Below are 16,602 nucleotides of genomic sequence, written 5' to 3' on the forward strand. Positions count from 1 at the left end.
GGCTGTTTGAGCAGTCGGAAACTCAATATTAACGATAAGATCAATACAGCAGTACACGTTTGGATACGTGGACAACAACAAAACCTTCTTCTTCTTCAAATGTGGTACTCAAACTTCCAGAAACTGACGTAAGTGTGTTCCAGCCGACGGGGCTGCACTAGAAAACAGCATGGCACATGTTTTCATTGCAATGCTAATAAAAAGGTGACTTGGATAAATAATCCTTCTTATTAGCACCACCCTTGTACTTGTAATGTCTTGATTTGCTATCTAAAGGTAAGTCTCAGCCTTATCTTGGTCACAAATATGTGCATATTTACGGATATATTTATTTTGCTGTCAATATTTTCCGTGGCTTATATATATATACACATTTATGCATCACCAAACAAACCCTGTTAGAATCTTCCAGAGGATTTGGAAAACAACAATTTCTCTGTTATAATCCTTGTATTCATCGGCATTCGCTCATTAATGCAATGCATGATTTAAACTGCAGAAGAGCCGTGTAGAACTCCCAATGGTGTGAATGGCGAGTGCATCAACTTGAGAAACTGCCCTTCACTGATGATGCTGCTCCAGCAGAAACCACTGCCCCAGAGTGCAATTGACCACCTGCAGAGATCCAGATGTGGCCAATTCGAAGGCAACTACCCGAGAGTGTGCTGCCCCGACAGAACCCAAGTTGTAACCACACCTCCAACGCCACCAATACCATCACCTGGATCGGGAACTTCTGGAAATCGCCCTGCTGATGTTTCCTGGCATCCCAATCTTCGTCTCCTTCAGCGGGATGTGTGCGGACCAATCAACGACGATCGGATTGTTGGAGGGGAGAGCACGTCCGTGTTCCAGTACCCTTGGATGGCGCTGTTAGCCTATAGAACCAGTAAGTGTTAATCTTGACCAAGAATATTTTCCTCTAACACCAAAAACGTTTATGTACTGTAAACTTTTATTTGTATACAAAACACTATTAGAATTCCACGTGCGAAATTTAACGATTTCGACAAAATCTATGCCACTGAATGGCATATGCCTTTGCAAAAACTGTTCTAGGTTCAACGGATATCTGGTAAAGATGGAAGAAGGGTTACGGGTTTTACTTGGAAAGCGAATGCTACTTTTCTCAAGATTACAAGTCGCATGAATGACCGGATTCCAAATTAAAGCATTGCTATTACAGAAGGGTTGTGCAGCAATGTCTTGGAAAAATATAACTAACTCCCCAGTGATTCATCCACACACCCCAACGCTCCTTAACAGACTCAAATCTTGCAACTTTACATTAAAGGAAACTCTATGGCCATTTTGAGGATAATGAATTGCTTTTTCAAGTTCACTTTTTACACAGATAGGCTAATCGGGACTGGATGTACAGTTTAAAGTGGGATCCGAATCACTATGCAATGTGGCTCCACTGGGTATCGAACCCCGGACCCCTTGATTACAAGGCGACGACGTTACCATCGGGGTAGCACCATGTTGAGGATAACTATACCTTTACACCACCTTTAAAAATGACCCTACATTGAATATCACAGGAGATTCAAGCTATTGCATTTTTTTAAAATTATTTATTTATTTATTTTCAGGAAGTGGAGTGCAATATCGTTGCGGCGGGTCTGTGATAAATGACCGATATGTTCTGACAGCAGCTCACTGTGTCGTTCGCTTACCAAGTAGTCTTACTCTGTAAGTATGCATTCGAGTTTATTACATCAGTTACATTTTAGTTGGCACCCTATTGAAGTTCCTTCCAAACAAACTCCAGGACCCCTCCTCTCCACCAAAACATCCCAAAAATACCTGTGACCTAAAATTTCCAAAATATGCCCTATCAACAATATAAATGTCTAATAATTAAATCCTGTGCAACTGGCATTGCTGTCAAACCGAGAAACCAAATCTCCCTGTTGCAAACGAATACCTGTAATAGTAAAATTTAAAAAAATAAAATCAGAGAAAAAGAGAATGTGATGATGGCTGCACTACAGAGCTCTATTTCTGACACTGCATCCAAATTTTGTTACAGCATGCAGATGCAGGACAATATTTTATGCATTCTCTACCTGGGTGCAATGGTCGAATTGGAAATAAATTACTGCCGGTATGCTCGTATGCACAGACCTGTATTTTGATACAATCATTTTTCTGTGATTTCTTAAAAAATACATCGATTCTCATTCTCTCTCTTTTATCACCACAAATTGCGCTCCTTTTTTTATTTCTGTGAATTGTAATAACTAATAATGTATTAGACATTTAGCAACTCACTACTGCAGAAGTTCCTAAGACCCCAAAAATCAGCTTGATGGCTGTGATTTATCCTGTCAACTGATACATTGTTTAACTTATTGCCAGTTATGCCATGTGGTAAAGCTGTAAAAGGCCGTCCTTTCTTACCAATATTACAGGCAATTCTAAACACGTTACTGGTAGGCTTACCACACGTCCGGAAATTAGCCCGGACAGTCCTGGTTTTTTAGAGCTGTCCGGGGGTGATGTCCGGGTTTGCAAAATGTCCGGGGTTTTGAGAATCTGAACATGAAAATAGCTACCGGTATAGAATATTCACGGCCAAAATTTATGACCGGCAAAGATCGATTATACCTTTTCTGATTTACAAGAGAGTGCACAAGTTTTTAATGCAATTGTAAAACATGCCGTAAATATTGATGACCTATTTGATGAACAAGGTAATTCAAAACCAAAAGGTAGGTTATGATTCAAGTTCTGAAAAAGTACCAGATACTATTGAAGAGAAGTGGCAAGCAACTTTTAAGGTGTTTCAAAAGACTGACATTTCATGTACCAACATTTCTAAAATGGTTGAGTTTGCTATGTCTTTGCCTGAAACATCTGCTCCAGTTGAGAGTATTTTCAATTATGGGGAATATTTGGTCTGCAGAAAGCGATAGACTTTTAGTATCCACTGTTAAACATCTGCTGAATGTTAAAATGAATTCAGAACTTTCATGTTGTGAGTTTTATGATGTTATTAAAACAAACAAGCCATTTCTGAAAAAAGTCATGTCTTTCTTAGTGAAAAGTATAACTGAGTCAACTAACAGATAATGCTACCTAAAGTCGTTTTCACGTTCAGAAGACACAACGGCGCTTATGGAGAAACCGCACACTGTTGCCAATACAGCGCTAGCTCATGACGCCGGGAAATGATGAGCTTCCTTCACAATGTAGGTGTTACATATTTTATATATATAATGATAATTATATGTAATTATTAATATTAATATTATACTGTGAACATTACAGTTCATTAGCATGTCATTTTCCCATTAGATTTAATTTAATACAGAGGCACATTTAATATTCATTCGCCTTTCTTTGTAATTATTTCATAGAATAACATTGAGATATGGTAATGTGTTACATATATATATATATACGGATCAGAGGCGAAGATATAGTACAAGCAATGCAAGCACTGCTTGCATAATTCGAATATCATTTAATGTACTTAATGTTCTAACCGTATTTAGTTTCCATCGCACTCGATTTCGCGAAAAAATGCGGCCGCAAACTCCCCCAGCAGCTCTGCAGCAAGCACCAGCCTCAATGCTTGCAGACGTTCTGCGGGAAAATAAGGCCTCCGAAGGAGTCACATGGCGAAGCGTGAAATTCTGGTGGAACCCGTCCACAAAGCTTCTACAAAAAGCTGTGCTTTCCGAGCTTGCGTGATTCCCGAAAATATCCAAGTTCAACCGAAAGCAGAAGGATTCATCTATGGGTACGTTGCCAGCAAAAACTAGTAACGAATATTTGTCTTCATGAACACGTAAACAAGATCGCAAATATAATAATAATTGTTAGTCATAAAATAACTAAAAGAAGTTATTATCACTGTTCTAAATTCCATATATATCATATTATATTACAAATTATTTTAGATTTCGCGAAATGTAAAACGCGTAAAAAAAGTTGACATTGGGAGTTGGGGCAGTGGAATTTCTGCACCCCCGTGAAGAGTTTTCTCAGGGAGGGAAGGAAGATTGGACGGACCTTGGTCCTGCACCCTGCTTCCTGGTCGGTCCAGCTCAAATTACGCCAGAAGTGTTGACCGCTACCAGTGTTTGCAACTGCCAAATTATTTACGCAGTAATTCAAGTGAGCTCTTTCACAAATTTTACAATCAATAAATTGACTGCTTTTGAATAAAACTTGGGGTGAAAATAAAGCTATCTGAGAAAGAACTATCTACTGATATTTATACATGGCATAGAAGTAAATCGTATACATTCTGCATATTATGAGCACAAGAATATGTTTTAATGATTGATTTGTTGTTTTAAGTCCACTTTATGCACAGTAAGGCTAATCGGGACTGGACCTACAGTTTAAAATGGGATCTGAAACACTTGTGCCTCCACCGGGTATCGAACCCGGAACCCCTTGATTACAAGGCGACGACACTACCACTGCGCCATCGGGGAGGCCCGAATATGTTTTAAGTTCTATTATTATGACGCAAGTGGTGTTCCCAGGGTCTTTTTACGGTCCCCATTTTGTCATCTTTTCCTTCCTTTGACGTTTTTCTTAGATATACTGGGCCAAAAGGGGGTTATGTCTACCATCCACCCCCCCTTCGCCCCGGGCACGCCATTGAATGACACTTTATTACTTAAATATTAATGTACATACTCGTTCTGTTGAAATGGTTCTGATTCCTCCGCGTAATTTTTATCTCCAAACTGATATATCTTTTGTGACGGATAAAAAAAATTAAGGAAATAGGTTGGTATCACTTTCTGTTGTTTCAGAGATTTTCAAAGTGATCTTGTGTAGATGCTTGCAGTTGTGGAAAGCGCGTGGGATAGTGTGAGTGTTTGTTGCTTCGTGTTTTGTGCTGTGAATTTATCGGAATGAACGCGTATTTAGGAACGGTTGATGTGAAGTGCGGGTGTATTATTGAGCAATTGAAAATTGCTTCGTTTAGCTCGAGAGAGATACCAACACCGCATTTACCGGACTTAAAAACAAGTTAGCTCAAGGGGCTTTGTGCGACATTTCCAAAGGGTGGCATCCAATGGACCAAGAGTTTGAAATTTATTGTGGTGAGTACATCGTCTATGCATGTGTTTCTTTGCTTTGAAATGAATTTTTTATTGTTTGTGTTTAACTTTTTATTTAGTGTTTAAGTTACTCCAATGCGGTTTTTAGGGTGCCCAAAAATACTAAATTACATCATGCAGCGTAAAATAAACAAATGATTCCCATTTTTTTTTTATCTAAATCGGTTTGGTCACCGTTTGACCATATTAAATAATAATGAACAAATAAAGGTACTAATAAGTAAGTAAGAAATTCCGTCTCCCTTTAGTCGTATGCGGAAAGTTCGCATATGCAAAACGTTTAATATCATATGAATAACGTTACCTGGATTTTTTTAAAAAAGTAAATGTGACGTTTGCGGATCATATGGTTTATTTTTAGTACAGTCACTTTATTACGATATTTTGACAAATCCAGCGACTGGGTAAATGAGGCTATAAACCTTGAATCTTTCCCCTCGGCATGTCGTTGTACTACATGTTTTGTTGTACTGAAACATTGCTTGCCTCCTTCGTAAGACTACGCTTCGCTACTGATATATATATATATATATATATATATAAATTCATTATTGTCTATGAATTTATGTGTACGTTGGAAACTGAAAGGTGATCTTCATTTCAGTATTAATGTCGACAGTAATGTAAACAAAAACAACGTGTATTTACGACAGCACTAATGTTGCTCACAACAGCAGCATTGGAAATAATTGTCAATTATTAAATTAAAGTAATTGCAATTCTATTATAACAAACTGAATGAAGTTAATATTTTTACTGAATGGAAATAAAATAACAACTCGAAAACTTGGTGGTGATTAGCCGGAATGCTGCGGTGAGTCGGCTCAAGATGGCCAGACAACGTCCCCTTACTTTGCGCGCGGTTCGGGTTAAAAAGAAACTCCAAATGCATGGAAGTAATATTTCTGGGAACCTTTGAGTGGTTATAAAAAATAATTTCATTATTTTCTTCACAACTTTGTCGCTGGAAGTTTTTACTTGGAATTACAGAACAAAAAATGGCCAGCGACGACGTTTTCTACTGCACGAATATAAAAAATCTCCACATACTTTATTTGAATATTTTTTAATGCGAATATGCTTTAAAGTATTGATAAATTCTGAGCACCACCATCACCTATGACAATTAGAAAACCGTGTCAATTTTTTTCATAATGAATGCTTCAATTTTACGGCATGTTTCAACGTTAGGAATGAAAACAATGTAAGAATTTTGTTTTCACAGAAAATTTGAGTTTTTAATTTATCTAAAAATATGTAAACAAGTTACCACTTTTTTGTGCTCACCATCGTATTCTCTACAAAATTTCCTGCAAAACTGCAGGTACCGATTTTACGTAAGCTAAATTTGTAAATCGAGAAATTTCACAACAGCGCGCTCGTATTTCCCATAAGAAAAGCATTGTCCATAAGAGCCCATTGTGTCTTCTGAACGTGAAAACGACTATAGAACAGAGAGGCTTCCTAAATATCAGAAACTGTATTATCCAATTAAACATTTGAAAATTAATTAATCGATTTTAGAAAATATTGTTAATATTTTTTTGTACAATTTATAGTTTAATGTTTCAATAAAGTGTTAAGGCTTTTAAGTAATTTCAATTTATTTTTGTAAAAAAAAACAACTGAAACTCAGCAGTAACGAGTTGATCGCGAATATGTCCTGGGTTGGACCAAAAAAAATATGGTAAGCCTATTACTGGTTGATTCTAATTTCTATGTATTTTTTATTATGTTAATTGATTCCTCTATTTGCTTCGATTTAGAACATTTTTAGCACATTCTCGGCGCTAATGTTGCGTTCCTCATGACGTATGATTGACAAGCAGCCCTCGGCCGTGGACGGTTTAGTGGAGGAAGAGTGCAGAGTGCAGTACGGTGCAACTGAGAGAGAGAAAGAGAGAGAGAGAAATGAGCTAATATTGTCAGCCATTGCGTAGCTACTAGTGCGATCAGCTGCAATAAATAAATTCCAAATATAAAAATTGACTGCCGGTATGCTTTTCGGCATCTGAATTTACTACCGGTATGCCATATCGGTCCAATTCGATCACTGACTGTTTGGGTATATCTGAACTTGTAAATGCAACAATGCTGCAAGTTTCTGGCAGCAAAATTTGCAGATTAGAACGTAGACTATGCGTGCCCATTTTTAAATATACAACTTCGTTCTAAGGTCTGACAATACTGTAAAAATACTCAACAGAACGGCATTTATATTTTTTTGTAGAGTACGTTGTTTATTATTATAAAGAAACCTTTCAGTGTCAGAAAGTAAAAGTGCAAGGAAATCAAGGTTTATCTTAATCAGTGAGTGCAAGGGGAGTGGATGTGGGTTGAAGTCTCTATCCTCCAACAAGCGTGAAGAAATTGCAGGTATCCTCTAAATGAGACTGCCTACACGAAGTATTCTTGTCGACCCAACTTATTTTCCCCCTGGTCCGTTTCTGGCCCTCATAGAAGGCAGTTTTCCGTCAGTGTACAATTAACTTCTTCTTTTTTCCCCTTGTAGGGTTAGTGTACGTTTAGGCGAACATGACACCGCGACGGAAATGGATTGTGACTTCTTTGACGGCGAAAATATCTGCGCCGTACCTCCGCAAGACTTTGGTATCGAACAAGTTATTGCACACCCCGGGTTTACCAGTTCAGCTCTGCAGAATGACATTGCACTAATTCGCCTAGATCGGAGAGCTGATTTCAGGCCTGGTAAGTAGTAACGTTACTACATACATCCTATGTGTTTTTAAGCGATGGATTTTTATGTATGCTGGTGCAGATGTTGTCAACAGCTTGTTTTGAGTTTTCTCTTAATTCTTGAAGGTCTTATTGGTTCAAATAAAGTGTACAAACATGGTGATGGACAATTTGCACGGTAATACTCATGGATCCCACTGTACAGTTCGTCTGTTCGTCGCGACCAAGTGAGCATGCGCAAACTGGACGAGTCTACTGGAAAAATAGGGGTGACAGCTGCAGTGCATCCCGAAAGTGACCTTTGTTCCACTTCAAGAGGATTTGTTAAGGGTTGTAACGGCCATCACAAATCAGAAACACAAAAAATCGAGCAGTAGTAAACACTGAACTCATAAAAGTAAAATACTTCTCTGAAACTTACAGCATGCATGTTTCTACATGTACTCCCCCTTTCGTGGTTGGATTCGTCCACGAGCTAGGCGCACCTTCCGTGGTCGAGCAATATTCAATCAACACTTTGTCCTAATGAAATCAGCATATGCTTCCAAAGATTGTTTAAATTTTACATGAATTGGTATTTTATTATTATTCAATTATAATATTATGATAATAACAACAGAGACACGTGGTGAACTCGAGAGACACACATTAAAAAAACAAGAAAAAACTCACTGACTTCTACTTGAAGTTACTCACCCTGGAATCGAATGTGAACTTGGCAGATACCATATGGACTGTTTTTCCCCCTTATTAATCACACTTGGTTTTTCTACTTAAATTTTCATACACGAACAAAATCCAAATAAATAGTTTCTAGATAACTCATATTTTTAGTATATATAGTCTGTCTATATATATATATATATATATATATATATATATATATATATATATATATAGAGAGAGAGAGAGAGAGAGAGAGAGAGCTTTTCTTCTCCAACATTTCCATCTAAGAAATATGTAAATTTGGGGGTATTTTTACGTAGTTTATTGATATATAGTAGAGGCTTCACAATATTCGTAGATATTATCAACATAACGTCAATATGTTTCTATTGAAAGCTCTCCTGGGTTAATAAGTGTTCTATTAGAAATCATTGTTGCTCTGCGTCACAATGGGTAAGAGATTGTTTGAAAATTATTTATTTTTTAGATGTAGTCGCTGTAGTTCAGTCGTTTTTCGACCTGAGTGGTTGGCACAGCGCGCAGCAACCTCGGGTAAGACATGGATGTTTATGATTGTCCTAACGATAAAAACTGAGAATTGAGAAAAACCGAGAAATCTGAAATTTGAGAAAAAGTTAAAACGGGAATACTAAGGTATTCGTGTATTACTACCATGCGGATCCCCGGCGGGGCATAACCGGAATTTTTTCCACCTGTTAAAGCGGCTCCGGCACCCATCCAGAGTCGTATAAAGTGGAAACTCCGGGGACTAAAACCGACCATGGGCGTAATGCTGATCACATCACCCTCATTTTCGACCTAGATCAATGAAGTGTGGGGCCCTAACTCCGCACCACCTATACGCCTTCATGGCGTGGTGCAAAGCACTGTAGTTTTTTTTACTTTTTTTATTTTTCAGATACAGTTCGTCCAATTTGCTTGCCCGTTGGAGAACAACAATGGCGCAATATGGACAATATGGACGTTACAGTAGCAGGCTGGGGGACAACAGAATCAGGTAATATTTTGGTACAGCACTTAGACATACAAAAACTGTATAGCAGCTTTGGTCAACTCGAGATCTCGCCGTCTAACGTTCTGAACTCGAATCTCAGACAGGAAATCTTTTCTATCATCTACGTGGGTCGTTCAATATATAAGTTTTCGTATGCTGTAAAAAAAATATTTTAAGATACATTAGAAAACTATACATACATGTGCAGGAGGATCCTTCCTCACTTCTCCACATAATCCCCATACAGATTCAGGCATTTGTCCCACCGTTGCACCAATTTGCCCATACCCTTTCCAAGAAAATCAGGGCTCTGGCTATTGAGCACTATTCTCACATTCCGCTTCACTTCTTCATCTGTTTCGAAACGGTAACCTTGCAATCCAGACTTTAACGTCGGAAAAAGATGGAAATCACTCAGCGCTAAATCGGGGCTGTATGGAGGGTGGGGCAGCCGTTCCCACCCCAATTCTTTAATTTTGTGTTGTGTTTACACTGCTGAGTGGGGGCGAGCGTTATCGTCAAGAAGAATGACACCAGCTGACAGGAGACCTGGTCGCTTATGTCAAATTGCGTTTTTCAGTTTATCAAATGTTTGACAATAACGGCCAGCATTAATTGTTCTTCCTCGTTCCAAAAAGTCCATAAGCAGAACACCCTTAGCATCCATGCTTCTGAACTTATGATGCGAGCCCGCGTTTTCCGAACAAGCATTTACTTTTCGCCCTTGAGCGGATGCGCCTTCACGTCTGATAACGAATCGATTGTTGTTCCTTGTAGACGAAGGATGGCGCTTGTCAACCATGTGCTTCTTTTTAATGGCATTGCTTTATACAATATTTTATAGCACAGGGAAACTTATATATTGAACTTCCCTAATATTTCATATAATCATAATTCATACCCATCTTAGTGATTAATTTTAATTCCAACTGATCAAGCATACTTCATTTGTTTGACCAAGCTTACAATTTCCAGATAGTAATTTGTTATATCAAAGTTTTTGTACATACATTGCATCATCATTGTAATGAATCCTTTGTCATTATTTCCCCTTAACTAGTTGATGAACTTAAGCGACTCCAGGAATTCCGGAACTAAGTTCAAGACTCATTCCAAAAATAATAATATCAGTCCTAATTCAGTATTTTTCTTGTCAGTTAATATTCAAATTCGATAACAATGAATGGTGACTAAATAAAATATTATTATCCTAGTGTAAAAATCTTGTACCAATATTTAATTAACGAAAATAAAGCTTACCTTCAGCCCTTCCATTTCTTTCCTATTTCACTACAATGTTGTCATACGTTCAAGGGTGAATGAGGAAATTACGAGAGTGGGTTATACTCCTTTGACATCTCCCAGTTTCTGTTAAGAGACAAAATAATGTGAGTAAATTCTGATTTAATTAAAGATTTAAAAACCACGTTGAATACAGTAGTCAACGACAATATTAATAGTAAGGAAATTATCAAGCACCGTATTACTCCAAATTTTTTATATATTTTTTTTATTTTGTGCCCACTGCAAGATACGTACAAGTTTGAAAGGAAAAAAGCTACAATAATAACCCATACGAACATCTATTCTGCTGTAACAATACAGGATTTAGAAGAAAAATAAATGAAAATGGCAACAGATAATTTTTCTAAAATTATCTTGGAGACTTAATTTGTCTTCGTCTATAAGGGGCCTTCTGTCATTATGAAGAAAAAGTGGAAACCTTTTTCAGTAAGGTTATTTATTTATTTATTTATTATATTGAACTCAACAGGTTTACACCAATTTACAGAGTTCACATTGTAATAGAATAGTACAATTTCTTATACAATACACAAAATAACAATATTGTAGAGTTTCATAACATATTTCCATCTATTTTTCTAGCCAATGTATTCATAACTGTTTTTTTTTAATTGGGAATAAGACATTGTGAACAAATCGACGCTTTTATTCTTTCTCCATAGCATTGTAGACCGCACTCATTCTCCAAATAGGTGACCTTTTCATGATATTTGTTCGCGCTTTGCTCACATAGAAGGTTCCATGCTTGGGTCGAGTTTTTATGTTTGGAATGCGTATTTTGAATTGTGATGCATATGCACCTGCATTGCCCGGGAAAACAAATGCTACCACTACCTAGATAGAGGCGGCAAAATCTCCCTCGGACAAGCGAAATAGCGTTACGGTCCAGGTTAAGTTCGTGTGTAGGAACCGGTGACCGACAGTGCATAGTGATAAGCCATATCGAATAAAAACAAAGACATATGTACTTTCAAATAACCACCTCTTTACCTGTAGCCGGGAAGCGGCTAGCTGCATACCTGAAAATCACGGGTAGCGACATGCGTACGAAATGATATAGCCCAAAATTAACATGATAATAAAAAGTATATTCTATTCATAATCAACAAAGATCAATTTACTAAATCTCCCCCTCTTTCACTCTCACTTTCACTCACAGAATCAATCCTCACGGGGTCATCGACACAAAGAATGATACATGACATGTACAGGTGTTATGACGATAAGCCCTAATTATTGCATTCATATTTAAATTTACCTTGAATTTTTGTCTAATCAGGTCATTTGTGATTTTGCTCCAGTGCTACTCAAATCCTAGCCAGCCCTTACTTAAGTTCACCCTTTTAAAAGAAACTAGTCGGCGCGGTAACAATACATTATTTGACCAGCATAAACAAAGGCCTCTCAACGGCAATTACATTCACGTGGGCGGACGTTTTCCTTTTACAAGACCTCACGTGGCTCAAACATAACAAATAACCTCCGTTGAGTGACGCAAACATATACTCTCTAGCAGGCGGGACTTAAACACTTCGCCGCGACGAGCAATTCATATTACCAGGCAAATACTTTTAACAAATAATCACGTATGCGACCTGACATAGCTAGCAGCGACACAGCATTGACACATAAAAATGAACAAACCTCAAGTAGATTAAACAATTAAGTGGGCGGCGCTTTACTCTAATGGTACGCACTTTAAACAAATACAAAGGAGCACAAACAACCATGAATTTAAGATCATTAAAAAATATCACAAGGAATAAGAAAAATTGACCTGAGACGAATAAATTACAAATGACAAGCGCGACGGGAGTTTGATATGAAGTTTCGAGCTGTGTGGGCGTTTTCAAAATGTTGACGAATTTCAAGGGCGTTCTCTAAATCAATCGGGCCGTCACGTGCTGACAATCACACAGATGAATACATTACCATCTCTCAGCTTCCGAGGTGCATCCTGGCGTCTTTATGGGTGATTGAAAACACATAGTATTCACACGAAAGGTTTCCTTGGTCGCGACGATGAAGATGCGAAAAGTGTTCATACGTCCGGTTCCTCGGTTTCTCTTCCCCTCGGGATCGGTGAACATCTCCGTGGTCTGGGCGTCGGGACGACAACGTGGCGGCTGGTAGGCATCATCGGAGTGTCGACAGGGCGGCGCTCGACGTCTCTCTCTCTCTCTCTCTCCGTGGCGGCGGGTAGGCATCATCGGTGTGGCTCGTCGTCTCTCTCTCTCTCTCTCCGTGGCGGCGGATAGGCATCATCGGCGTGGCTCGTCGTTTCTCTCTCTCTCCGTGGCGGCTGGTAGGCATCATCGGCGTAGTCTCTTCTGACATCGGGCGAATCGACGGTAACGCCCTCATCTCTCTTCTTCCTCTAGCCCGCCATAGTTTCCGGTGTTCCTCGTTTCTCAAAAATTATAAACGGCGTAAGGTAATCACGAAAACACGGTCTCGCTTCAACTTCTCCCAGCGGTTGAGGTAGGCGCACTCGTGTAGACTTACTGCCTATCACACACTGGTGTTCGCAAAACACAACAAAGTCCACTGTACACAAAGAGGTAGCACGAAGGCGCTCTCCTTACAAGAATCGCGGCAAAACTGTATACGGAGAGGTAAAGTTGTCACGTTCATTGGTTCCCCAGGCGGCTGCCTTTGGAATCGTACCCTGCCCGCCCCTCTCCTAATGAGCCAGGACCTCCTTAGCAATACCACCCCAACAAAGCTCCAGGCAACGCGTTGTTGCCATGCTTTAAGAGGGCGGCCGGGGGAAGTCGACGCGCTGCACTCAAAGAATGTGACATAAATAAATAAATCGACACATATAATTAATTATGGTGTTTCATTATTTCTGTGACCCGAAAATACATCATAATAATCATCTGATTCGTCCAATCTAGCATAGCATTTTATAACGTTTAGGCTAATAAGAGAATTTAATGTGGACCAAGTCTCGTCCAAGTAAATGAGTTTGCAACCTTCTGAACGCAGCTCCTGTAGTCTCCGTAGATACCGGTATCTCCAAGCAACAATTCTCGCCGATTCCATTATTACATTCTTTTTCCTTAAGCGACCAAACCGAAAACCAAGTTTTTTTATTAGTTCTCGAAGCGTTGTTTCTTCATAAGGGAAGTCCGACACACTTTTTAAAAGTTTCAATAGTTCACTCACTGTCAGTGACTGTCCTTTACTATAGAACTTGTAAATCTCGCGTCTAATGAAATCACAAGTAAACTCGTCCACTTTGTTAAATTTTCTCTTTTTATTTCCAGGCTTCTTTGGTGTGACTGGACCTCTCCGAATCACATTTCGCACGGTTTTTCTGTCTAACTTTAATATTTTGGCTATCTCTGCAAACGGCATCTTTTCCTAGCTTTTTCTTTTCGACATATTCGTGCACATTACACACAAATAACTGGCTTTGTTCAACGTTTTGGTTTTGGATACTTTTCTGTTCGGTGCTCCGAAAGTGCTTGGTTGTAGATTATCTTGGTTTGTTGAATGATTTGGAACTTCGGTTGTGTCCCACGGTCGCCACATGTCGATACAAACTCTGTTTTCCCGTAATATTTCTAAGATATAACAATAAACTAGATAAAAAAATACAATTTGTCAATCCCCGAGAATACGAACTCGCATACGCACCTCACACTGCTCTCTTGTTGCGGAGTTTGTGAAAAGCGGCGAAGAGAAGGCCTTGGGGGAGGAAGTGACTTGGCAACGTCCAGCCTGTTGACAGCATGCTCACCCTGCACGCGTCGCAGGATTGCAATATTCTCGAGGGTGGGAGGATCAGATTTCCAAAGGAAACCAGCGCGCTTTGATGCCGCCTGGGGGTCCAAAGAACGAGGCAAGTATAGCACGGAGCTGCTCTCGCTACAAGGATCGCGGTAAGACTGTGTATCGAAAAACCATGTCCTTCGTTTTATTTAGATTTTGAAAAAATACGCTAGGCGTTCGTTGAAGTGACGCTTCCGAAGAGGTCATCCCACTTTGCTCTATTGTCTCCCAACTGGGACGAGCCGTGCTCGAAGTTGAGTTTCTGCGGATTAAGCCTCAGCCTCGCTGTCGCCCATAGCTCAATTGCAACCGGTGTCCACAAACTGATCAATTACAACCGATTTGATCTGGCGTCCGTAATTGTTGCTTGATCGCGACGAAACTCCACACATCCGTCCTTACACACATGCTGCTGCGCTGGTATAAGTTTCACATGAATCTGACCGCTGGAAACCGAGATATTTAAATGTTTGTCACTACGGTCGAATTTCCTAAGCTTTAGACGCATAACGTGACCCTTCAGGTGCTCACCCTTAAGGCACGCGAACGTCTCGTTCCTCCCGTCGGCTTGGCAAAAATCAAATATGTATTCTTACAAATTAAAACTCTCAACGCTTTGAATCAACACATTTTTTACCGCTATGGACAATAATAATAATAATAATAATGACGTCGGTAAATCTGACTGTCACAGTGAAAGCCACAGAGGAGATCGATGTTTGCCGTTAAACATTTTCCAAAGTAGCATAAGGTCTCGGGCTGTCCTTCTGTGGTCAAGACTGTCCATATGGAATTGCTCTATTAAGTTAGTATATGATTCGAACCTGGGATATTCGCCTTCCAGTTTGAATTTCATGTATCGCAATAATTTTGACTGTACACATTCTAAATTTGCTGTATGCAAAAGTGGAGAAAATTTATCTCTTTCAAGAAGGTTCTGAGGAGGTGGCAATACGAGTAGTTTCATCGTCATTTACATACAATAAATTTAACATTAACCTTGAATACATTTAAAGATATATTATTTAATTTATTTTCATGCAGGCATGAGCAGCACTAAACTTCTCCAAGCGCATCTACCAGTTGTGCCAAACCAACAATGTGCACGGACCTACCAGACTCAAGCAACCATTGGACCTAACCAAATGTGTGCAGGTGGTCTTCAGGGAATTGATTCATGCGCCGGTGACAGTGGAGGCCCTCTGAAATTTATCGACACTTCGGAAAATCAGTACCGATATCATCAATTTGGAATAGTGTCATTTGGACCCAGGAACTGTGGAACTCGCGGAAGACCTGGAGTGTATACCAGGGTTGGTTACTACATGCAGTGGATACTGGACAATATTAGACCGTAATTTGTGCATGTGTTGAAGATTTTTTAAAAATTTACAATTGTTGTAAACTTTGCAAAATTGTGTTTTGTAAATGTCATTTAGATACATAGATAATATACTGTTCTTATAAATGTTTATAGTTACTTCTACTTTCAATAAGACAACCTATTCCAGAGAACACTACATGGTTAGTTGTGCGTTATTGTTCACCGTAACGAGTTTATAATCATCGTGACTAATTCAAGCACGAATGAAATGCATTAAGCAGATATCATAGCTGTAAGCGGTTCTATCACTAGATGTTGACAAAATACTTCCATGATTTTTGGACTTCGACTTGGGGGGAAGGGAGGGTTATGGTAGCCAGAACGTACTGTTCATCATATCCCCTCCCCAATTTGCCGACATTGTGAATATGTGGAGCCATACCTCAACATTCTCTATATGCCTTCCATCGCGCTACGATGCCAGGGGTCTTGGGTTCGAATCCCGGCCTGGGCATTGATTTTTGTGAGTGTCCATTCACCAATTTTATCATATCATCACTCATCCCCATCTTCGCAAATTAGCCAAAAGTGGCACAAAAGTGAAGTAAAATAAAGCAAGTCAATCAATCAATGTGCCTTCATGGTATATTGCAATGTGCGGGGGGAAGAATTTAGGTAAAAATGGCAAAGGAAAATATGGCAACGGAAAAAATGGCAAAGTG

General features: G+C 39.2%; 1 protein-coding gene across 1 annotated transcript; it reads left to right on the forward strand.

The window, feature by feature from the left end:
• The first annotated feature begins 570 nt into the window (after nt 1-570).
• Nucleotides 571-15,914, forward strand: LOC146000528 (melanization protease 1-like). The gene is made up of 5 exons (XM_083138274.1): nt 571-889; nt 1,596-1,695; nt 7,606-7,787; nt 9,364-9,474; nt 15,601-15,914. Exons 1-5 carry the CDS (start codon nt 571-573, stop codon nt 15,912-15,914), a joined length of 1,026 nt encoding a protein of 341 aa, XP_082994400.1.
• The last annotated feature ends 688 nt before the right edge of the window (nt 15,915-16,602 follow it).

Source organism: Lepisma saccharinum, chromosome 16 (genome assembly GCF_977018435.1).
Source record: "Lepisma saccharinum chromosome 16, izLepSacc3.1, whole genome shotgun sequence".
Classification (NCBI taxonomy): domain Eukaryota; kingdom Metazoa; phylum Arthropoda; class Insecta; order Zygentoma; family Lepismatidae; genus Lepisma; species Lepisma saccharinum.

Bases quoted from the DNA above. Each gene is read 5' to 3' on its own strand.
- LOC146000528 (XM_083138274.1), top strand. From the start codon at position 571: ATGCTGCTCCAGCAGAAACCACTGCCCCAGAGTGCAATTGACCACCTG. The intron at 890-1,595 runs GTAAGTGTTAAT...ATTTATTTTCAG, and splicing joins GCTGTTAGCCTATAGAACCA to GAAGTGGAGTGCAATATCGT. The intron at 1,696-7,605 runs GTAAGTATGCAT...TTCCCCTTGTAG, and splicing joins TTACCAAGTAGTCTTACTCT to GGTTAGTGTACGTTTAGGCG.